Source organism: Poromitra crassiceps (assembly GCF_964638095.1).
Source record: "Poromitra crassiceps genome assembly, chromosome: 2".
NCBI lineage: Eukaryota > Metazoa > Chordata > Actinopteri > Beryciformes > Melamphaidae > Poromitra > Poromitra crassiceps.
Genome location: NC_139624.1, coordinates 28,945,904 through 28,971,197, shown reverse-complemented (window position 1 = coordinate 28,971,197; position 25,294 = coordinate 28,945,904). Strand labels below are relative to the sequence as shown.

General features: G+C 43.7%; 2 protein-coding genes across 2 annotated transcripts; one reads left to right on the top strand and one right to left on the bottom strand.

The window, feature by feature from the left end:
* Positions 1–209: 209 nt before the first annotated feature.
* Positions 210–1,077, bottom strand: ascl1a (achaete-scute family bHLH transcription factor 1a; the record flags this gene model as incomplete). Its single annotated transcript, XM_083656679.1, has 2 exons — positions 210–289; positions 470–1,077. One exon carries the CDS (start codon positions 1,075–1,077, stop codon positions 481–483), a length of 597 nt encoding a protein of 198 aa, XP_083512805.1. The 3' UTR covers positions 210–289; positions 470–480.
* A 5,383-nt stretch (positions 1,078–6,460) lies between these two features.
* On the top strand, positions 6,461–22,128 carry LOC310792987 (KICSTOR complex protein ITFG2-like). Its single transcript, XM_083654739.1, has 12 exons — positions 6,461–6,686; positions 7,200–7,295; positions 7,401–7,442; positions 7,525–7,705; positions 8,730–8,869; positions 10,582–10,736; positions 12,384–12,478; positions 13,531–13,584; positions 14,417–14,508; positions 16,038–16,155; positions 17,998–18,171; positions 21,865–22,128. Exons 1-12 carry the CDS (start codon positions 6,591–6,593, stop codon positions 21,948–21,950), a joined length of 1,329 nt encoding a protein of 442 aa, XP_083510865.1. The 5' UTR covers positions 6,461–6,590; the 3' UTR covers positions 21,951–22,128.
* Positions 22,129–25,294: the final 3,166 nt, after the last annotated feature.

The window sequence follows — 25,294 nt, the reverse complement described above, 5'->3', positions numbered from 1 at the left end:
CTTCAAGTTTTTGTTTGTTTGTTTTTCATGGGCAAATGCACGGAAGCTTGGATTCCCACGCTGTCTGGAGACCCGTCTTCCTTAGTCCTTTGGCGCTGATCTCTGGCCTGATTTCCCCGAGGTTTTCAGGATACGAGGCCGTGTCTGTCTGTCTGGGCGGCCCGGAGTCCCCGGACTGCAAAGACAGCGGACCAACACGCGTATAAACAGTGCATCTTGTGACAGCCAGTCTCCTCCCGGGGCAATCCCAAGCGCGCTATGACAGTAGAAATGGAGCTGATCCATATTTCTGTGAAGAGGAGAAGAAAAAGAGTTAAGCCACTGTAAATTTCTCAGCCTTAATGAATCATGAATGGAATAAGAAAAATACAACGTGCGTAAAATGTGCCAGATTGTGCGTAAAAGCCTTAATGATGGATAACTGACTGATGGTGCCTTGGCTTGGACAGTAGCCTATAGTGCATCTTACCATACAGATGCTCAGAACCAGTTGGTGAAGTCCAGCAGCTCCTGCTCCTCTGGGCTGAGCGGGTCGTAGGAGCCCTCATCAGAGGAGTAGGACGACACGGGAGAGCCCGCCATGGAGTTCATATCGGCGGAGTATCCCTGCGAGATGGCAGGCGACAACACGCCGGACTGGAACACCGCGCTCACCGCGTCGTGCTCGTCCAGGAGATGCTGCAGTGCGCGGATGTACTCCACGGCGGAGCGCAGCGTCTCCACTTTGCTCATCTTCTTGTTGGCGGCGCCGTTGGGCACGTGCTCGCGCAGGGTGGCGAAGCCGTTGTTGACCAGCTTCACGCGGTTGCGCTCCCGCTCGTTCCGCCGCGCCACCGCGTGCGGCTGCGTCTGCGGCAGAGTGTAGCCGAAGCCCGCGAAGTTCAGCCGCCGCTTGCAGCGCAGCAGCTCCGGCGAGGAGGAGCGCTGCCGCTTGGGCTGCTTGGACGCAGACTTGCCGCTACCCTGGCTGCTGCCGCCCGGGCTCAGCTGGATGCTCTGCGCCTGTGCAAAGAAGCAGGCGGGCGGCATAAGCTGCTGTTGGCTGATGCTAATTTCCATCTTGGCAGTGAGGTCCATCCCCAGGGAAAAACGCAACAAATGTAGAGAATCACCCAGTCTTTAGCGGTGCGTCCCGCTCGTGCCGTTCACGTGTTGTGGCCGCTTCACGCTCACTTCAGCCTCGTTGGTGTCAATGGGAGGGGCCGTCCGCTGGGCTGCTGCCTCGCGCGCTCCTCAAAGCTGCACTGAGTCCTCGAGGAAAGCCACTAGTGCTTATCAATGCGCGTGGATGGGGGACTGGCCACGCCCCCTGTCGCGTGGGTTCACCTTGGCCCCTGCTCCGGTGCCGGTGCGTTGCGCGCGCCGGACGCGTGCCACTTGAAGCACTAAACAAACAGTCACTGGCGAGTTTTTTTTCCCTATCATGGGCAGCAATTAGGTAACGGCACACTCAACCAGGCTAAAGGACGGTTGATTTCAAGACAGCCGCCTGCCCGGTCTGGGACAGCACACATTCGGTTAGCCTACATTTAAACATATAGCCTAGGCATAGGAGCTATGTTATCTTAACAACAATGTGTTGACATTTAGCCTACAAATGCGTTGAAAAGGCTACCACAAATTCGTGTTGTCCCAAACCAGGCTTGTGTTCAAAATTACCCTACATGAGTGCAGGGAATTTAATTGGGTTTATCAAAGTAACTAACGCTAGTCCAAATATATAGCCTAGTCTACTGGAGAGTTTTTACAATTAGGTAGGAGCCTATAACGGAGAGCAATTGTACCAAGAAAAACTGTCGAAAAACTGTCACCCACTCGGGGTTTTAGCCAGCATATTGAATTGACGTTATTGGTAGTGATAGTGACACGTTAAAAAAAACTCTCCATTCAACAAGTGAAACTAAAGGCGCGTCATTCTCTGTGCTATAGCCTATTTGAAAGGAAATAAAGTGTTTCTGCTGTAACAGATTTCAGAGAACAACAGGTGATGGATTAGCCTACGAGTTTCACGTTGGAGAACAGAACTGCACTATCCAATCCTGTAGGTAGCCTAATTGGCTAGCATATCCTATTTTGGAGAATGAAACGAGCTTGTTTTTCCTTTATTATTATTGTTTCTCATTGTCTTCTGGGTCAAAGTGTGGTGCTGAAAGACAGCTCTCTCACTGCAAAGCGAAGTATCCAGGCTATATATGCAGTGCAACTGCTGGGTTCTGCATAAAACTCGCAGTGGATGCCTAAACAGCCGAGGTTATTGTTAACACGTACGCAGACGCGTCTCATCTTCATTTGAGGGGGCATTGTGCGTCAGGGGCAAGAGCAGATTATCGGCAATGGAGATGTGCAGAGGGAGGGGAGGAGGAGGCTTTGTATGACCGTGATTCGTAGACTATTGGCTCATAAGGATTTTGCAATTAAAGTAAAATATATCCTTATGAGCCAAATAGCAGAAATGTATCATGTGATGTGTTGGGCTATTTTTAAATGAATGGCAAGAAAGCTTACACAAGGTGGAAATTCAAAAAATTCCCATTCACCCTGAATTCAACCTATATGAATGAATACAAATAGCCTAGTATGTTTTTGGAAATGAACTCCATAGGATAGGGTGGTGGACATGACAGTAGTGTAGTGAAAGCAAGAGTCACAAGGGTATATCAGAATTAATCTAAAATATAGCCTATTGAAAATTTGAAAACATATGTCTTACTTTGCGTGATTAAGGAGGTTAATACAAAATGTAATACATTTGCTTAAGGAAATGGTTCTCAAGATAAAGAATTATGATAAAGTGAGTTACTTAAAGTATACCCCATTTTCATTTGATAGACAATAACTTTCATGTCACACCGAGACTTTCAGGGACTAATACAACAAATTGGTCAATAAATTCATATTCCAATCCAAAATCCAAAATACCACATATATTTTTGGAAATCTAAGAGGCAGTAGGCGACTACACAACTCTATAATTTTCATAATATATTTTCTTGGAGTTCATAAACTCACTCCAGTCGTGGCCATTAGTGGTGATATGGGTTGGGAACCCACAAACATTAGATACAAAGGTCAAATACGTGACTCTGGAATAGATTGGTGAGAATGTCTGATCAGAGACTCACTAAAAAGATATTTAATTGGGATATCGCCCATGGACACCCCTGGGTAAATGAAATGAAATCGCTTGTTCTGAACGATTTATCATTATCTTTCATAACAGGTTACTTTGTGACATCAAGAGTCTATGAGTGATATGTTTACTCTGTATAAAATGGTCTGTTGACCGATGGCATAAACCAAAACTAAGATCCTATTGTCTTAAAGGACAGTTACTGTGAAACCATACGTGAAGTTTGATTTGAACAGACGACAAAGATCTCTGTGTGCTCAGTTTCGATCAGGAACCCTTCCCTGAGCACTATAAACTGGTAGGTTTAATGCTACCCCCGAAGAAGATAGACTCTGTTTACTTTGTGAGTTACATTAAATTGAAAATTAGATTCACTTCTTATTCTACTGCACTGCTATGATGATGCAAGGGACGTACTCCTTAGTAAAATGTTCTCTATTATGGTGACTTCTTCTTTGAGTTGGATGACTATGAGAAACTCGAGCTGAGTTTCAAAAAAGGAATCTTCCTCACTGCAAATTTTATATGTCAAGCATGGGAGCAGAGACAGAACCTTTTATTTAGAAGCTGATGTATTGTTTTTACTGTCCTGCCCATTCTTGTGACTTGTATTTTAAATGTTTTATTTTAAATGCTATGAACGTGTGATGTTTTATTGTGTATGTGTCTTGTAAACCCATGGGGTTTGGGCACCTTGAGTGCATGACACTTAAATCACTCAATCAATCAATTAATATATATATATATATATATATGTGTGTGTGTGGGCGTGAGGTGTTTTCCAGGACTTTCCAGGTGGTTCCAGGACTTGATGACGTTCCCATGACCTTCCACAGATCATTACCCCTGCCATGCAAAATTTCAGACCAATCCAAACTGGGGTGTGGGCATGAGGTGTTTTCCAGCTGTTTTCAAGGATTTTCCAGGACTTTTCATGTGGTTCCAGGACTTGATGACGTGTATGACTTTCCCCAGATCATTACCCCCGCCATGCACAATTTCAGCCCAATCCAAACTACAACTCGGCTGCTGTGGGCAAGGCCGCGCAGCGGCCGAGCTACGAATGCGAGCTGCAGGGCCAGCTCGGCGAGCTGCAGGACAGGCGAGCCAGCGTAACGGGCAAGCCTAGGAATCAAACGCGCCTAGCCCGCGTGATCCCTATATACTAGGCATCTCGCACGCTAGGCTCGCCTGCCCTGCAGCTCGCCGAGCTGGCCCTGCAGCTCGCATATGCACGCCTGCTCTATTGGCATGTGCAGCGCACAATTGCTCAACTTTGCATCACTGATGACATCACTCACTGATGACATCACAATAATGTCACAATGTCTATGATCAGTGATGATGTCACAATGCCTATGACATCATCAGTGCCTATGATATCATCAGTGATGTCATAAGATGATTTTCGCTCTTATGACATAATCCGTGGTGTCATAAGATGATTTTTGCTCTTATGACATCACCTATGACATCATCAGTGGGACAAAAATTTAAACAAACTGGGAGACTGAGATTGCCCACTTGCCCCTTATCAGAACAGCAAGGCTGAAGTGTGTGTGTGTGTGTGTGTGTGTGTGTGTGTGTGTGTGTGTGTATGTGTGTGTGTGTGTGTGTGTGTGTGTGTGTGTGTGTTCTCTCTATATGTGTGTGTGTGTGTGTGTGTGTGTGTGTGTGTGTGTGTGTGTGTGTGTGTGTGTGTGTGTGTGTGCGTGCATGCGTGTGTGTGTGTGTGTGTAGCCTAGGCTATATCACGTATGAGGTGTTGTAGGAATAAACAATATTTTCTGCGTTGCAGCGGCATTCAAAATCAAGCTTGCATTGAGGAGCTCCCCGGCCCCAATACCTTTTCCTTGCTCCACCCCCCCCCCCCCCCCCCTTTCTCCCTTCTCCCCTTCTTTTTTGGAGCCCAGCAAGAGTGTTTAGAAAAGAAGCGTGGGTTCTATTCAGCCTCCCTCTGTAGCCCCTTGCCACCGCCAGGCTTTCTGAAACCTATCCATGCCCTGTCAGTGCGCTTCCAGAGTCCAATTAGCGCTTTGTAAAGACTTTCTCTCTGCTGTGCTCTTACAGAGGCAGGGAGGGCGCTCACTTTACTTGAGGGGGTTTCCAGTCATAGCTTAGTGTAATAATTAATATGACATCTGGGCGCCCGAGTTCAACCGCTTTCTATCGTAACTTTCTCTTTTTTATGAAGTTCGCTGGCAGATAATAATAATAGCCTACAGTAATAATAAAAATCCGCAAGCACCCATTATAATCCGCCCTGTATGATGTATGGGATTATCGTCCAATTTGTGAGCTATTAAAAATAAATGTGTTTACAGAGTGGCATCATTTATTTTTTGCAGGTGCGTTATAGGCTATTCTATAAGACAATGTTGCATTTTTCTCACTTCTTTTTTTTTTTTATCTCGCATAATATTATTTTAATATTCGTGTGGGGACTTTCTGTGATATGTGTCGTGTTTTGTGGCCTGTTATCATTTTAATATTATTATTACTTATATTTTATTTTTTCTCTCTCGGGAGAGTGGTTTTGATCCAGAAACATACAACACATGTGCAAAGGGAATAGTGACATGTGACCATCATCGTAATGTCTCTCCCGCCTGCCGGATAAGAATGAGTGAAAAGTTATGCCTACATCGCCCTCTAGAGGAGAGCGGCGAGACAGCGCTGACAGTAAAGCTAGTATGTGTGTGTGCATTATTTTTTGTCTGCACCTACAATTTGATTAGGCTATTTCCCAGATGATTTATTTGAGATCACATCTTAGTTTCCCAATCAAACCTAAAACGTCATCGCTCAGTTGACCTAATTTAGTGCTGTGGCATGGCATCTGGTATTTTAACAAAGGAAGAAATGTTGTTGGTTGTGAATCTTCCCACATTTCTTTTTTTCTTCTACTTAAATATGTGTTTTTCTTTTTATATAGCCTAGGCCTGTCTATCTATCTATCTATCTATCTATCTATCTATCTATCTATCTATCTATCTATCTATCTATCTATCTATCTATCTATCTATCTATCTATCTATCATCTATCTATCTATCTATCTATCTATCTATCTATCTATCTATCTATCTATCTATCTATCTATCTATCTATCTATCTATCTATCTATCTATCTATCTATCTATCTATCTATCTATCTATCTATCTATCTATCTATCTATCTATCTATCTATCTATCTATCTATCTATCTACAAACTGCGCTTCCTTTTCACGTCATGTGTTTTTTGTCTACACTGAGCTTCCGTTACTTTTCACGTCACGTGTTTTTGTTTACCAGGAAAAAGAAGCGTGTTCTTCATGTCTGAGCTGCTAGCGGAACATTGTTAACATCTAGACTCTAGAGTATTTTTTCTGTAGGGCCAACGGGCCAACTCATGTTGGAAAATAAGCTACTATTTGGGACTTTTAAGTAAGTATGTAGCAAAGAAGCTTTAGTCTCAGCTATGCGGTCTCTGAATTATGTGCAGCGTGTCAGCCTGGATTTCACGGGAACTCTGTTTCCTCATGCAATTTGCCTCGGAGATGCAGACAATGACTCGGTAAGGTAACGTTGGCTTTTGGGTTGATGCTATTCACACTAGCTAGTTCACAATACGATATGTGCCGTTATCTAGTTAATGACGAAGCAACACAAAACGATAAACTGATTAAAAATTGGTTTCCCCTGTTATTCCCGCAATCTACGTTTAGCGAGCTGCGTGAACTAATTAATTAATAAGTAAGTAATAAGTAAATTAAATAAGAATTTAGCAGTGTTTGGTGGATTATCAAACGCCATAATTGCCAGAAGACCACAATAATTGCTAAAAGTTCACAAAATACATTCTGCCAGGTATGCATCTCTGCGAAACAACAACTTAAACGTTGAGGTTAGCGAATGGAGTTTGGCGCATGACGGACTCGCCATACAAGAGATAACGGCACGTATATTGGGGCTAAACTACTGTAGCGTTAGTTGCTTTCCTACTTGTTGTTTTGTACGGCATTTCTAGCAAGCTAGAATACTATAATCCAACCCTTCTCAAACATGCTTCCGTCTTCGCTCATTGTAGCTGAACGAGCTGGTTGTAGGTGACACCAGTGGAAAGCTGCTTATATACAAGAATGATGACTCCAAACCCTGGATCACAAGAACCTGTGTGGGCATGGTCAGTACAGTAGCCAGAGGAGTGGAGAGAGGTTGATGATTGATTGTATTGTACACAGTGAATATGTTTTCCTTACTCATTTGTAATTTGTCTTGGTGCCCCCAGCTGACCTGTGTTGCAGTTGGAGACATCTGCAACAAAGGGAGGGTGAGTTCATGGAAGCCCAACAGACACAACACATGATGTTTGTTGTTTTAATATTCATTTCCTGTGTTTTCCTCATTGTCAGAACTTTGTGGTAGCTGTGGGTGCAGAGGGTTGGTTTCACCTGTTTGACCTGACAGCAGCAGCCGCTGCAGGCAAGGCAGATTCATCCAGCCAGCATGAAGGCCTGTTCTCCGACGACCAGAAGCCCTCCTTCACCCAGCACATTCCCGCCAACACCAAAGTCATCCTCATTAGTGATATTGGTAAAGTCAGCATTCCATAGCCTCAGCAGGGGTTTTCAAATTGGGAGGCGGGCCTCCCCAGGGGGGCTCCAAACAGTTTCAGGGGAGGCTCAGTGAATGGAAGTGGAAAAAATGACATTAGTTATTACATTGTTATGAAAAGGAGATCATATAGAATAGCCTAAATGTGTGTGATTTGGTTAAAGAGATAATTCAGAGATACTTTGTTTAGGGGGATTTGACTGTTTTTCCCACTCTTCCCATAGTCAGAACCAAATAAATGCCATCAGACAGACCTTCTTTATGTATGTAGTTCCAGTATGTCAAACAGAAATATCAGGCTATCTTGGCTCTATTGTTGAGTGGCAATGGGCAAATGGGGGGCTTTGTCCAAGCGTCAGCATCTGAGGGGAGGACCACAGTCTCAGACTTTGAAAACCCCTTCTATACATTATACTGGATGTTTTGCAGATATCTGATATGCCAATATTTTCCAACTCTTTGGCCGATGCCGATACCAATATGCATCTATTTTTCCCCACCTAATTTCAGAGACCATCAAGTCTCTCCTATAGAGGGTATGCACACCCACTGGAACACGCCCCCTCAATCGGGAATGAGTGTCAAAATGAGTGTCAAGTTCCTCCCTGAGCAGCAGGTGTCAGTTATCTAGGCTGATTACTGCATTCAAGCTCAGTCTTGCTGTGACTCAGTGGGCGTGACCCCACAGTGACTTCTGCCTCTGTGACATCACATGCATACCCTCTATAGTGGAATTAATACATTGTTATGCCTTATCATGATGGCCCTGCCCCACTGGCAGATGCAGACATAAATACATTTAAAAAAATGTACTCATTCACTGGGCAAAATAAGAAAAATACTTCAACTTAGATTATGTAAGTATATATATATATATATATATATATATATATATATATATATATATATACACTGATGACATGCCGATATCATCATCATGCATCCCTAATGTGCAGGTAAGTATTGTTCTGGTGATTTGAGCTAAGTGTGTGCATTTATGCAGATGGTGATGGCCGCAGTGAGCTGGTGGTGGGATACACAGATCGTGTGGTGCGAGCTTTCCGCTGGGAGGAAAACTCTGAGGCGTCAGACCTGGGATCTGGACAGCTGGTCCTGCTCAAGAAATGGCTTTTGGAGGGTCAGGTACTGCTAGCTATCAGTTCAACACACGTTCATCTTAGCATCCTCCTGTAATTGTTGCTAGATATCATTGAGCGTCAGCTGTGACGGGGTTATACTGTACTTTTGCATCTTATAGTAGCATACTAAGTTGAGTGGTGAGCAGATGCATACAAAATTTTAAACGGTACAGTGGTTACCGTAAGGGAATTTGATATATTTGATCATTAAACCGGTTATCATGTCATCCCTTTCATCCCATTATCATAAAGGAAGTGTACTGTGGGGTCCACCAATCAAGAGCCAGGGGTTATCATAAAGGAAGTGTACTACTGTGGGGTTGATCGGCACCAGCCATGTCACCAGCCAATTTCCTCCTGGCCGGCCAATCACTGTTGAAGACGTCACCTGTCTGGCATCAAAGATCCCTCACAGACAATGACCTCTCACTCTCCACCACACATAGCATTACAAGACACAGAAGGGAATAAAAGAGAAATGTTACAGATAAAAATACACATACGGCTAAAGGCCATAACAGGCTGTCAAAATGTGCACAGGCTTAGGGCGTTTCCAGATTGGGAACGAATGCTTTCGTTCTGTGCCCCGAGAACGATTGCTCCCCTTCCCTCTCCCCCGCCGGTCAGCTTTCACATTACAGATGTTGTTCCGTGCCCAGGCACACTTGCGTATCTACAAACTCTGACACAATAGGTGGCGGTATGCACGTAGTTGCTTTGTGATCCGCCAATAAACACAAAGAAGAAGAAGAGTAGGCTAGTAGGCTACACTTGCCAAGTCAGTGAACGAGCTGGATACTATTGTATGGTTGGACTTTGTGGTGTACAAGAGGTAAATACAAGTTTGTGTATTGTTTTCCCTACTATGACAAACTCAACATGTACAGTGTAAAAGTGAGTTGTGTTGCTAATAGCGAGTAGCCCTTAGCATTTAGTATAATACACATTTGCTTTCTTTTGAATCAGCCTACTCCACCGAGTTGACTGTTTACGAGTTGACAATTCAGTCTGATATTGGCTAACGTTAAAATGCCCATACACTACTTTGTACCCAATTCCTTAATGCAAAGCTATTGGTAATGAAAGCAAAGTTAAACAGGAACACAACTCGCTTTTACATTGTAACATTATTCACACAAAAATAAAGAGAGTCCCGCACACTGTCCAAACTTGCAAAAATAAATTTAATTGTAACGTTTCGGTCTCAGACCTTTTTCAAACAAATGGGACTCTCTTTATTTTTGTGTGAATTATATCCTTGTCCTACGCACCTGCCCCAAGAGAGATGTGCGGAGTTTTCCTTCGAACATTGTAACATTATAACATCACAGTATAGAAAACAATACACATACCGGTACTCATATATTTACCTCTTGTGGGCCACAAAAGTCCAGACCATAGGACAACTGTTCATCACACAGTAAAGAAATAGCAGTCCATTTTGTGCTTTGGTACAGTTGTGTTCACACTTCAAGTGTTGCGTTCCCGGGGATGCCTGAACCCTTCCCCAGACCACCTTTTCAAGTGGACCCGGCAACAGTTCACTGTTCCGGGGACAGAACGCAATGTTCACACTGATCAAACGAACCAGACTTTGGGGTCAGAGTGGTGACAAGTGTGCTCTGAGACGTTCCCGGGTCCTTGATGTGAAACCACCCTTATTGACTTATTCCACACACAATCAAACTCCAGTGTATGATGATGTCCCTGGTGCAGGTGGACAGTCTGTCAGTGAACCCAGGTCCAGAGGGTTTACCAGAGCTGATGGTGTCCCAGCCAGGCTGCGGCTATGCTATCCTGCTGTGCTCCTGGACCCAGCAGGGCTCCACCGGTCCTGGATCTGCAGAAGAGTCCCCCGCCACTCTTGGGAGGTACACATCATCATGATAGAGTCCTTATATGTGGAAACATGGGTTTTGTCTGATTCTCAAGTGAACGAGCATTATAGGTGGCATTTCTAGGTATGAAGTTGTAATTAGGCTGTCTGAAACCAGTTTGATACAGAAGTTGACTGAATTTGCAACCTTTCTAGTTACCTGGTTTTAGCCAATTTTCGAGGAACCATATGGTACCTTTTGGTGCGTTAGGATATCCCATAATACCAATCGACGAAGAAGAACAAAGCGAGCCCCTAATCGCGCCGCCCACAAAGCCTCCCGCATCCGAAAAAAGTGAAACAACGTTGGCTAAATAACAAACATCTATCACTTTCTTTTCGTTTTTATTCTAGAATAGTCAATAACGTCAACCTTTACTTAATTTTAGTGCAGTCAGATGTTTGTACAGTGTCAGGAAAGTCACTTTTGAACAATAGTAGGAAGCATCTTACCTGACTGTGTTCTGGGCAGCAGCCGGCTGGTTATGTTGCTAATATAACTAACCTTAGAGAACTCACTCCACCTGCCCCAAAGCAGGACTAAACAGCCAGGATGATAGCAGCATTGCAGACCTTCAAGTGTAAGTGGAGTTAGTTTTAACCATGCTTTATTAAATAATAAGCTGTCATTACTTCCCATTTGTTGATAATGTAACGTTTTCGTTAGCTTGGTTTTATGCTTTTAATTTGAAGGCGGAAAGGGGAAATGGTGGTCTGTCAATTGTGTCAGTTCACACGTACCATTTCCCTTTTTCGCCTTCAAATTAAAAGTGTAAAAACAGCTAACGAAACGTTAGCCTGTCTGGATTATAAAAGTAAGTATAATGTCAGAGAAAACAGCCATCAGACATGCCGTTTTATACAAATTTATTGCCAAATGCTTGGCAGTTGGGATTCAACTTAAAAAATCTGTCTATGCAATGAAACAGCACCAGTGCGATCTGTCGCATGCGATGGTACCTTCAAGCAGGAGGACGTCTGAAACAAGTTATTTTTTATCCAGCGATGTGAAAATATGTTACCTAATTAATCAAGTATCTAGTTAGATAGCTACTAGGTGACTTGTACTTCCCACTGAAACCTGATAGTAATTGCTCCCTGATCCCTTCTGACCTCCTGTACCACCTTTCCACATCTAGGTCACTTGTCTTAGATCCTCTGACCAGATCTTACTGTCCCGCTAACCAGGTTAAAGCGAAAGGGTGACCGTGCCTTTTTCTGCTGCTGCCCCGTACCTGTGGAATAGCTTGCCCCTCCCTGTTAGGTCTGCCTCTTCACTGGGCATTTTTAAATCAAGACTAAAAGGACACCTTTTCTCCCTCTCTGTAGTATTCACATTTGTATCTTTCTCTCTGGGTTATTATCTGTTTGTTATATTTTACGTTGTTTTAACTCATACTGTTAACAAACACATTGCTTTGAACCTTTATCGTCCGACGTATCACGCCTCTCTCTCTCTCTCTCTCTCCCTCTCTCTAACTTGCATGTTGTACAGCACTTTGTTCAACTTCTGCTTGTTTTTAATTGTGCTCTATAAATACATTGACTTGACTTGTCTCATACACCCAGTGCAACTGTACTTTGGCCTCAAAGTGTCAGAAAATATTAATATTTTAAACATGTGATGTGATGTTTCTCTCAGTGACGGGCCTTCCAGAGATGTAATTCTCCACCTGACCACCGGGCGGATACACAACAAGAACGTCTCCACTCATCTCATTGGCAGCATAAGCAGAGGTACCATACAATGTGAACCATGTACTATAGTTAGCTAGCTATTTCACTTTAAATGTTGTGATTGTTTTTCTGTATTGCTTTGTCTTCTATCTGATTACTTACTGTGGCTTTTAAAGTTAATCTTGAATCTTAGTGGATTGGTTTACGACTAGAATTGACTACACTTTTTATGAATAACTCATTTATGTTATATATTATACAAATAAAGGTCTAACCATAATCTATTCTGGACTCAAAGATTTTGTTGATACATTTTGACTAGGGGTGTAATGCTTCACAAAATCCCTATGTGCCCAGTCTCTCCCCCCCCTTTTTTACTCCTTTTTGTTTTTTGTTTTTTTTAACAGGCTAATTCAGGCTGATGAACTTTTTTTTTTTTTTTTTTTTTTTTACATCTCGTCTCTTGTAGCCATTATTTCCTTTTAGGTCTCTGTACAACAAGTGTTTCTGAAAAGTACAAACAAATATTTTGTATTTATTAGCATAGAATTTGTTGCCAATTATTAAGAACTACAAAAACTTTTTAAACACACAGATTGGTTCTAGCAATAAATTGTAATGACCTGTGTTTCAAATATGGCCCTACAGCTCACCACTTGCTTGCACCTACTCTGTACTTGCTCACGCAATTTCTGAAAGCACTATTTGTTCAGTAAATAGGATCCAAGCTATGGTGTACTGTTCATGCCCAGATGTAGATGGGGGCAGCTGTAGCTCAGGAGGTAGTTGAAATACTGGAGATAGTTCCTTGATTTTAAAACTTTTTATTTATTTTTATTTATTTTACTTATTTATTTTATTACTGTATTTTCACAATCTAGTTAAAAAAAAATATATAAAAAAAAAAAAATTACGCCGTTTGTCTATTTTGTCTAAATTTTGTTTACCATGATATCTTTGTAGAAGACTCGCAGTGTTCAGCATTGAAAGATTCATTGGTTCATCGGTTTGCAATGTGTATTGCACCTAAAGCCTCGTACCTAAACAGTTCAGTACGAATACGCGTATTGTTACACCCCTAATTTTGACTGATGAGATCTTTTTCTCCACAGGCTCAAAAGACGAATCTTCTAAATGTGGCCTGTTTGCCCTCTGCACTCTTGATGGTGAGCCAGAAATGTTGAACGTATTCAAACGATTCACACAAGAGGATGTGTAACGATGAATCCATAGTGACATTGCTACATACAGGTACATACTGTATTTGTATAACATGTAATGCAAGTTAGTGAGAGCTCTACGACTTGCTTCATTAACGTAATGAGCACCAAAGGTGAAGGCGGCGGCTGCTCTGTAAGGTGCCTTCCTGCCAGCAGCTGATACTTACTAAGAGCTTTCTGAACAGCGGGAGAGTCCATCAATATTTAAAGAAGAGGGGAGCCAATGGGATTATCAAGATTCACAGCTGCCAGACATACTCAGAATCACTCTCTCACACCTTAACACGCCTTTACCTAGTACTGTATGTAGCATTAGTGTATTGAAATGCAGAGGAAATGGTGAGAGAAATGTAAATCAGCTGTATGACAGGAAAATCAGTGATTATTTGGCAAGGAAACCACAGTGGAGAACTCCTTGGAGAAGCATTGATTTTCTCTTTGTGTGTCGAGACAGGGTTGAACGGAAGATTTATTTGATTTCATTCTGCTCTGCTGCATATGCACTTTCCTTGAACTCATATTGGTTGTTGTGGATTTCTGCTATCTCATTGTTATTCTTGAAATGTCAGACCCAGCTCCATCGCAGAAACCTTGCGCTCAAATTATTCCTTCTGTTGGAAGAGCCATTCAATGCCAACATCTGTGATACAGTGTGCTCTGTGCCAGAGGATTTGTTGATTTATCTTTATTCATCACAGCATTAGCATGTGTAGGTTTAAACTTGTTTGGACTGTTCAGCTGCACCATCATTTCCCACACATCTCTTTGCATTTCAAAGGAACCTTGAAGCTGATGGACAGTTCGGAGAAGCTGCTGTGGTCAGTCCAGGTGGATCATCAGCTCTTTGCCCTGCAGAAGCTAGATGTCACTGTGAGTTCATGTATTTATTTAGGCCTCCGTTAAAGTCGAACTGAAATGAAAAAATTACTAACTATTTTAGATCACATCCCCGGCCAATTTCAACCAATAATATCATGATATCCATTAGGGGTGCACCGATCGATCGGCAAGCTATCTGTATCGGCCGATTTTGACCTCAAATATGCGATCAGCTGATTGCCGATATTTCGGCTGATTGCCGATATTTTTTTATATTGTTATTATTATTATTATTATTATTTTTATTTATTTTATATATATAAAAAAGCCCTATCACTAATCAGGCTTTCCAACGATATAAAATACAATGCCAATTGGTATTATTAAAGGGGAGAAATAATCGACCGAAATAACGTTTCCAAACTTTTTTTGAGGAGTTTATATATTGGTGATCGGTAATCGGTGATCGGTCGATGACCGGTTGGGCAGATATTTCCCATAGGCGATCGGCAATCGGTGATCGGTGGCAAAAAACTTGATCGGTGCACCCCTAATATCCATCTGTCAATCAGTCTTTATTGCTAGAATAAAATTCCAAGAATGCTTGCAACATGGCTACATGGGCCAACTTTGCTAGCCCATAAATGTAATATAACTTCGCAAATAAGCATGTTAAATAAAAATGAACTGTAGTATCTTTGTTTAATATAGATGCAGAGGACATGTAATTAGTTTATTAACTCGCATTCCAGTTATATCGCTGTTTACTGTAGCTCATGTCCCGCTTCAAGACCGTTGGCCGGCTCTCTCCCTCGGCTAGGAAGCGGCTGTCTGCCCGGGGGGGAACCGCCAGCCGGTTCCCTGCTCGGGGGCTGCGCACAGTGAGCCAGCCAGCCAGCACGCAGTGCACGGCGCTGTATTTACATTATGTTGTTTGTAACAAAGACTGTTCAATTTCAGATTTGTCAGGTAAAATAAATTATTTGGCAGACTGTCTCCCTCTGCTCCGGGAGACACTGTGGGCAGGGCACTCGACTTTTCAACAGTCAAATCACACTCCTCCAAGCGCTATGTCCCACCTCTCTATCCTGTTTCACTCGGAAATACATCACGATATAAGGAAGTCACATACTCTCGAAATGCCGTTTCAGCTCCACTTTAAAGTGCAAAAAGTTTGTTAGGTTTGAGCTAGGGCTGGGAAATATATGAGACTAAATATCTTAGATTTAGATATCGTGATATGGCATAAGTGTTGTCTTTTCCCTGTTTTAAAGGCTGCGTTTACAGTAAAGGGATATCATTTTCTGAACTTACCAGACTGTTCTAGCTGTTCGAATATTTGCCTTTACCCACTTAGTCATTGTATCCACATTACTGATGATTAGTTGTCAAAAATCTCATTGTGTAAATATTTTGTGAATCACCAAGTTACAACTGAACATTTAGCCCAATTTGTAGAAAATACCGATATATATATATCATGTATCGCCAACCAGCCTAAAAATACAGAGATGTGAATTTTGGTCCATATCGCCCAGCCCTAGTTTGAGCCTCATGTATATGTGTGTGTTTGCCTCCAGGGAGATGGCCGAGAAGAGGTGGTAGCATGTGCCTGGGATGGTCAAACCTATATCATCGACCACAACCGCATGGTGGTGCGCTTCCAGTTCGATGAGAACGTCAACGCTTTCTGTGCAGGTGAGAGACCTTGTATTTAGCCCCAAATCTGCTTTTTTCCCCTCAGGCCATTTGCTCCTGTACGCTTCACTCCTGCTTACACTGTGCATGTCTAGAATTCCAAACATGCACACGGCCCATGACACCAGTAGATGGCAACATTGAGCTTAAGTCTCATCCAGTCGTCGCTCTCCCCCTCCTGTTTACCCTTCGTGTCTCTGTCCTCTCAAATCTTTCTCCAGTGTTTGAACAAGCCCCATCTTCTTTGACATGCACAGTAAGAAGTGGATTACAGAAAGGCATAAGAGAGGCTGTTTGATCTGCCTGGCTTCATCCTCAGACGCACACAGCCACAGAGTGTGTGGGGGAAGAGGCACCCCCCCCTTCCTTCGCCCACAGCCACAGAGCGTGTGGGGGAAGAGGCATCCCCCCCTCCCTTCAGACGCACACAGCCACAGAGCGTGTGGGGGAAGAGGCAGCCCCCCCTCCCTTCGCCCACAGCCACAGAGCGTGTGGGGGAAGAGGCAGCCCCCCCTCCCTTCGCCCACAGCCACAGAGCGTGTGGGGGAAGAGGCACCCCCCCCCCTCCCTTCGCCCACAGCCACAGAGCGTGTGGGGGAAGAGGCACCCCCCCCCTCCCTTCGCCCACAGCCACAGAGCGTGTGGGGGAAGAGGCACCCCCCCCCCCCTCCCTTCACACACAGCCACAGAGCGTGTGGGGGAAGAGGCATCCCCCCCTCCCTTCACACACAGCCACAGAGCGTGTGGGGGAAGAGGCACCCCCCCCCCTCCCTTCGCCCACAGCCACAGAGCGTGTGGGGGAAGAGGCACCCCCCCCCTCCCTTCACACACAGCCACAGAGCGTGTGGGGGAAGAGGCACCCCCCCCCCCCCTCCCTTCACACACAGCCACAGAGCGTGTGGGGGAAGAGGCATCCCCCCCCCCTCCCTTCAGACGCACACAGCCACAGAGCGTGTGGGGGAAGAGGCACCCCCCCCCCCTCCCTTCACACACAGCCACAGAGCGTGTGGGGGAAGAGGCACCCCCCCCCCCTCCCTTCAGACGCACACAGCCACAGAGCGTGTGGGGGAAGAGGCACCCCCCCCTCCCTTCGCCCACAGCCACAGAGCGTGTGGGGGAAGAGGCAGCCCCCCCTCCCCTTCGCCCTCCAGCCGTTCTGTGTGATCATTAAGTCACATTAGATGAGCACATTAGTTTCTCTGTTGTTTATGTGGAGGCTGGCTCTGCCACACACATTAGCATGCCGAGCACCACAGGGCTTTGTTGATGTCTTCATTGGGATGCACATGTCCTGTAGGGCTGTGAATCTTCACTGGCCTCACGATTCGATTCGATTACGATTCAGAGGGCTCCGATTCGATTATAAAACGATTATCGATGCATCTCGATGCATCTTACATCGATGCATCACTTTTTTTCCCCAATACATGATTTATTTTTTCTCACTTTCTTTTTTCTCACTGTGTGGCTACTTTTAAAATAAAAGTGCATTTGGAATTGCATTGTATTATGATCCATAATTAAAATAAACAAATGCATGTACTTCCATTATATTTTATTCAATTATTAAAAAAATAAAAAAACGTTTTTTTGTTGTTGTTGTTGTTTTTTAATAATCGATTTTTTACATTTGTGAATCGATGCAGAATCGTGCACGTCCGCATCGCGATGCATCTTATAATCGATTATTTTTGACACCCCTAATGTCCTGTTCTATCACAGCGCTGCATGCACACACACACATTGCCTTATCATATATCGGATTACTTCAACGCGACTGAATTGTAAGTCAAAGAATAGTTCTTACTGTAACCAAGTGCAATTGTGGGTTTTGTGGTGCAGGGCAGTACACCTGCAAGGAGGGCAAGAACAGTCCCTGCCTAGTGTACGTCAGCTTCAACCACAAGATCTACGTCTACTGGAGGGTGGAGCTGGAGCGCATGGAGCCCACCAACCTGCTGCGCGTGCTGGAGGAGCGGCCCGACTTCAAGAGCCGGCTGAGGCAACTGGGAGTCGGTGAGGTCGCCACACCAACACACCTCAAGGCAGCTAGCTATGCTCTTGTTAGCATTCCAGCCTAGTCCCAGACAAAACCTTTTAACCAAAAACCAGAGAAAGCTAATCAGGGTACCTGGGGCCTTAAAAGTATTTAAAAAGCATTGAATTTAATATTCTCGAAACAAGGCCTTAAAGCCCCCCTCCAGTCAGTTTGTACTATCTGTATAACTGTTGATGTTCTATGGAAACATATGTGCTGTATCAACGCACATCCTCATTTGCGGCAAATAACTTAAATTGATAAGAACCAAAGGTAACATTTTTCTCCATGCATTATTCCATCTCAGCATGACAGCAGCAGCGTTCTCTGTGTGTCTGTTCTCTCTTTGTTCAACTCTTTGTCCGCGTCCAGAGCGGAAATACCGGAGACAGTCACCGCCATGACCGTCTGCCCGCATCTCCGTAAATATTGTTATAATATCAACAACTAGCCAACAGATATCAAAGCTGGTGGGCTTCATGGAACGAGCGTGACTCAAACTGGTTAACAGTGATATCAAATTGGTCATTCAGTGGCGTTTTGCACCCACATAACTAACGTAGCTCACAGCTAAAGCGCAAATTATGCTCAAGCGAAATCGCCGGCTCCAAGGCAAGGCAAGGCTCCAAGTCGAGGCTGCGCAGAACCCTGTCAGCAGCTTAACTAACAGCTAGCTAACAACACCAGAGGCTAACCCCAGCTATTTACTGTATACTGTAATGTATTATCTGAATATCATACGTCAGTCGTCTGACCACTACAATATCTGATGTCATCACCCGTTTTTACAAACCGCTTTATTTTGAGTTTTATTCTGAGCCCAAAATAAGGTTATTTGTCAACAAAATACACTGGTGAACAGTGTGGCTAATCAACAGACCAGGGCAGGACTCAGCAACACATGAAATATCTTAAAGATTATAAAATACACTGGAGAGGGGCTTTAAAAGTATTAAATATAGTTTACAAAGGTCTTTTTCTTGTCCCTTTGTACGGACAAGAGCATTTTTTATTTTATTGTTTCCACTTGGAAAATGACAACTGCGCATATGATATCAAACAATGCACGTCTTCTGAGAGCAGCGAGTGTGCACTTAGGAGTGTTCGTCTTGTTGATTCCTCGCCTGACTGCGCTCGTCTATTTTCCTGGCAAGCACAAGGTCATTTCAAGGCTACATTACCCTTGTTGCTTTCAGTTATGTTTTGACAGTTGTTTATTAACAGACTTAACTGCACAGTTCTTGAGGGGGTCTGGCTACAGACCTCCGCTGTCACGCCAGCTCCATATGTATACATATAAGATGGAAAAGAGGTCGGCAGCCATGTTTGGAAAGTAGTGCCGGCTATCTCTTTTCCTTCCAAAAAGACCGATTATGTGCATTTTGGATTAATATTTAATCGTGTGTTGAGTACCCGAAGCACAACATGTATTCTGGCACTGTGAGATGTGTGTTTTGGCAGATTTCTAACAGCTGTACCATTACCCTCCATTCTATGGCGATACTAACTAACTTCACGAGGCATGGTATCTTGGTTATGTGGGGGGGGGGGTGTGGCAAATGAGCAAAACTCCCCAAAAAGGGGAGTATCCCTTTAAATTGAACTTGGAGAACCCCTGGGGGTACCCGAGAAGGTTGATTCTGTTCAGATTAGAGCCTCGTTTTCAAACAGGCAGTGTGTGTTCTCCTTTGATCTTGTTTGGCAGTGCAAGTCATAAGCGGATTAAGAGGCCAACTGTCACTGTCTCTGCATTCAAATGATTTGCCAATCAGTTAGTCATAGCACACAAACGCCCCCCCCCCCCTCACACACACACACACACACTAGATCCCACTGAGAGAGATCCTTCTTGCTGGCAAAGCGATAATTGTCCATCCTCGCAAATTAACCACACACACACACACACACAGAGGAATATATATATATATATATATATATATATATATTAGGGCTGTCAGTGTTAACGCGTTAATTGTGATTAAGGGCTGACCATAAATGCGTTAATCGCATGCCGCTATTTTGCCCCTTCGACGCACCCGTACTTGTAGTCAAGCATCGGTTTCCTGTCTCCTGTATGTTTCAGGCATGGAAAAGAAACACGGCAACACGCTTCTAAATGGCTCGTTTTACTTAAAAAAACTCCCAGATGCCACGTTTGCTTTAACCGTTCAACATACAGAAGAACGACACTATGCAGAAACATGTGCCCAGCACTTCTCCGAAGTAGCAGAGCAATGGGACATTGCAAGGAAGGTGACGACAATCGGTACAGACAGTGCACAGAATATGATAGCAGCAGCAAAAATCATGCCATACCAACACATGCCGTGCATTGCACATAGTATACAGAGGACGATTACAACGTCAATCCGTGACAGTGGTTTTGAGAATGTATTGGCAAAATGCTGCAAACTGGTTGGACATTTCAAGCATAGTCCAGCAAATGCAGCAGAACTGCAACTAGAACAAGCAGAGAGAAGACAAGAGCCTGAGCCTCTAATCCAAGACGTTTCCACCAGATGGAACTCCACTCTGAGCAGGATCACTCGGCTGCTCAAACACAAAGATGCCATCAGAGCTACACTTGATCTCCATCAGCAAAGGATCACTCCAGCCATGCTGACCAATGCAGAGTTTGATTAGATCCAAAAGCTTGAGACACTACTTGAACCCTGCAAGTAAGCTACTACTTAAACACACACACACACACACACACACACACACACACACACACACACACACACACACACACACACACACACACACAGACATTGTAGACATTGTTACCTCCTGTCTACATTGCACTTCTATTGAATTGAAAATAAATCTAAAATTCAAGATCACAAAGGACATTTATTTGCATTCATTTGATTCCCAATTCCCCATGACACACTGGTAATAATTATTAACATCGAATTAAAAATGCTTTGAATGCAAAATAATGGCATTTTAAACATGCGATACAAAGATGCGATTAAGAAAATTAATCATTTGACAGCCCTAATATATATATATTTTCGAATATAAGTGAGCCAAGTATTGCAAGGCAGGAAGGGCTGTGTGACGGGGTTTTTATTATTATTATTTTGCTGTGACCTCACCTTTTCACTCCAGCCTGGGAAACTGTGTGCAGCCAAGCAACACCGCTGCTTTTACTGCCAAACAGCAGAGAAGCTATATGGATTCCATTTGTCTGCTTGTTGTAAGGTTCACAAATCACCATGTCCTCTTTTCATTCCTTTTCATTAAATGTCCCTTTTGAAACACACTTTCGTCGAGGCTAAATTATGCACGCCATTACTGTGCCCCAAATTCACTTTACCTTGCTTACCCAGGTAGTCAGAGAGAGTGGACAGTCTTGTCAAGACTTTTTACGCACAAATGCTAATACTCCCTCCAAATGTTTGTTGTTTATTCTTTTATTATTAAATGGACACAGGTAAGACAGCAGTGGACCTCCTACCCAATCTCTTTAAAAAAAAAATCAAATCCTTGGCGAATAAAATAATTCTGACTCTGATTCAGCTTTTTTCCATAGCTCTCACTTAGCCACTATAAGCGTAGATTAGAAGCTTCAGCTGTTTGTTGAGAAGCCTCTGTAGTATTTGCTATCTCACACACCAAGTGCCCCATGTCAAGGTCATTGCCACAATTGTGCTTTTCCCCCACAGATGCTGAAGACACGGCGGCACAGAGACAATTGGTGGCAGATTTGCTCTACAAGGATGGACAGCCCAAACACACTGACACACATTAACTTGTTGCCGTTTGTTCCCCATTTCCCCTGTAACTGTCAACAATGTAAATAATACACTGTTAATAAAGACTGAATAACCGTCTCTCCTGTTGTTAGCCGTGTTACTTGTGTTACCTGTCAGGGTCAGGTTTGTAATCTGCCTTCTCCATCACCTGCTGTAATCTCAGATCTACTGGCAGTCACTGGCATAGGTATTCTATCCACCCGTGTTGCCTTTTTGGACCAGTCATCAGTTCAGCGCCTGCAGTTAGTCCAAAATGCAGCCGCTCGGCTCCTAACTGGGAAAAGAAAGGGCAACCATATTACACCGGTGTTGGCTGCCCTTCATTGGCTTCCGGTCCGCTTTAGGATCAATTTTAAAATTGTGTTAATTGTCTTAAAAGTTTTAAATGGATCTCGCTGATCTCATACACATTCACACTCCATAACAGGGCACTGATGTCGACAAACCAGATGCTCTTCTATGTGCCGAGGCGGAAGAATAGAGGCGACCGATTGTTCGTGGTGGCTGCCCCTAACCTATGGAACAACTTACCTGTCCACATATGAACTGCTGAGTCCTTTAAGTCGCTACTAAAGACTCATCTTTACTCTCGGCTTTCAACTCGAGCTGAGTTGTCATTTCGACTCTATCTTATTGTGTTTATCTCTGTGTTTATTGTTTGACCTTTTATTAATTGTACTATTTGATATTGTATATTTGTGCTCACATGTTAAGCACTTTGGTCAACTGCGGTTGTTTTAAATGTGCTATACAAATAAACTTTGCCGTGCTTTTAACAAGGCTGAAAGAGAGCAGAACAAACAGCAGTCCTTTTTGTTTTGATCACGGCTACATTTTGTCAGTGTTTGAGACGGCTTCTTCCCTGCCACTCGCTTTGTTACATATGCATCCTCTGAAACACATGGAGTGGAGTGCCGTCATATTACATAACACAGCGTTTGTTACATAATGAGGCCTGTGTTGCACCCTGCCGCAGCGAAGCGCCTGCAGGGTGTGGAGCGTCTGCAGGATGGCTAAGCTGCCTGGAACGACTGCGGGAATCACCCACTGTTCCCAATGGGAGGATCCTATAACCACCTGCGTAGACTGTCTCCATTTCTCATGTAATATAAATGAGGTGTGTATGGCTCAGGTGGAGGCCGGAGCCTCTCATGTCTCCTGTGTTTCTGCCCTTTAGACGTGTGCCAAGGGAAGGGTTTTCCTGCTGGACACAGTCTCCCTGTGTTCACAGCCTGACAGATGAGCTTGTTTTGTTTGCCTCCGCTTGTTCATATCAGGCGTAAAGGAAAGATCCACCTTTAAAATATTAACACTGCTAGAAAACCGCTTTTGGCAGTGTACCTTTGATTACTGGGCCAATTTTATTGCGGTAGAGATTTAATAAGCAAAATCAGTAGGGGATAACCGTTCCTATGCAGGTCTGGAAAGTCTGGGGAAGTATTAAAAATGAATTAAATTGATAATTTCCAGGTCGTGAATAGTTTGGGGGTGTGAAAGAATGTCTGGGAAAGTATGGCAAATGTTCAGGTCCGATACACACATAATTCTAGCTTTTATGTTGTAATGTAGACCCACTTTGAGTCCACAGTTTTTGTTGATGTGAAGAATAATGTTCAGATAGAGGGATGCTCTTATTTAACCAGCCACTGTCAGCATGCATTATATCAAAACACCCACCAAAGTCAAATCCAGTCAAGAACATACAGTAGGGTTTGCCTGGAGAAATATGGAATTTTAAAATGGAAACCATGTAGGAACCCTGCCAATCATCTCACATATTCTGATATTTGTCGCTGCGAAGAGCAATCTTCATCTATGTGACCTAGTTAGCAGGGGTAACATCTTCTAAACAAATCAAGCTCTGGAAAAAGTATGGATTTCTTTTGAATGAAAATGTGCCTTTAGGGTTCCAAAGGCTTTTATAGATCTCTACCTGTGTTACGGTTGTCCCCCTTCTCATGGAGATATGATAATATTCACTTCTATTTGTTATGGCTGATTTATCCTTTGATGTGCTGGTTTGCTTATGTATAAGGAAAGCGGTGCCTTTTTGTCCCACAGGGCTGCCGCCCATGCACACTGGAGTTCAGTCTGGTCCATACAGAAGATTGGGGCTGCTGCCCGCAACGCAGCTTGTGGATACTTTATACTAGTCTATGTTTCGTTTTGCATTGTTTTGTCACTTCTGTCCTGTCCCGTCTTTATGGGACCCTTTGACCGTGTGACGACTATCTTGGATTCCTCATGCATCCAACCGACGGGGCTGGCCCAGTGTTGGGATGTTTCTGGAGGCCACATCAGTGACCTCCACCAATGACCCTTGGGCCTTCATCTCAATTGATAAATCAGCCCGATTCATTGTTTCTGTTCATGATCATGTTATTATAGATCATAATGCCAGTCAACCCCTAGACACGATAGAGTACGAGCCAGAATTGAATATTGAGAAATGACTGGGCGCGATCATGTAACACCTGTGTATTTCATGAAACATTAGGTATCACGAATATTTTGAACATTCAGTGTATCTTACACCATGATATGATTCATTAGGATAATTCTATATTCATCTGGCAGTAGTCAGAACAAGCAGGCATTCTCCTTTGTAAATGTTTCACCTTGTTAAAACAACATTCACTGGCCGCCCGCCCTGTTTGTCCTCTTTGTCCATAAGTGGTGAGCATTCCTGTGCACTAAGCTCATGAAGCCCCCCCAGAAAGCCCGATCGATCCTGTCTGTTATGAATGGGCTTAGTGAGGTCTGTTAGTTTGGACTTGCCAGTGTTTCAAGCAGACATCAGTTTCCCTGAGAAAATGTCAACCCGTCGGTATGCAAAGTCCTGCCTGGCTTCGAGCGATGAATCCTGTGTGACTGACTTTTGCACCCTGTGTTTTCCCCATGCAAGCCGGCTGGACACAAAACACATCTCGGCTCTGGATCCAGCAGATTTCTGACCCTGGGAAATGACCACACAAGGATAATGGCCTTGCCAGTGTCCAACTGACCATCTGTGTCTATGTGTGTGTGTGGATAGTTTCATATTTATTTTAGCCTTATTTCCTGTATTTATACTGTAAGTGGACTAAATATCCAGGCAAAGCCCACATTTTCATTTGCTACATTGCCCTCTGGAATTTGTGCCAATGGGGGATACTACCTCTAGAGAGAGCTTGTTGTTATACATACAGTGTGGATGCATGTAGCAAGGTTACTGGGTGTTTTTGTAATCAGTCCTCTAAAGGGGTTAGTAATAGTTCTGCCACTGGTACCAGAGCACATTTTATTAGCTGTGGCTCTTGTCTTATAGGGCCAAGAGCCCCTACAGTGCCATGGCATGGCT

Coding starts and splice junctions, on each gene's coding strand:
- LOC310792987 (XM_083654739.1), top strand. CDS start 6,591: ATGCGGTCTCTGAATTATGTGCAGCGTGTCAGCCTGGATTTCACGGGA. Junction 6,687..7,199: donor GAGATGCAGACAATGACTCG/GTAAGGTAACGT, acceptor CGCTCATTGTAG/CTGAACGAGCTGGTTGTAGG. Junction 13,585..14,416: donor TGCCCTCTGCACTCTTGATG/GTGAGCCAGAAA, acceptor TGCATTTCAAAG/GAACCTTGAAGCTGATGGAC.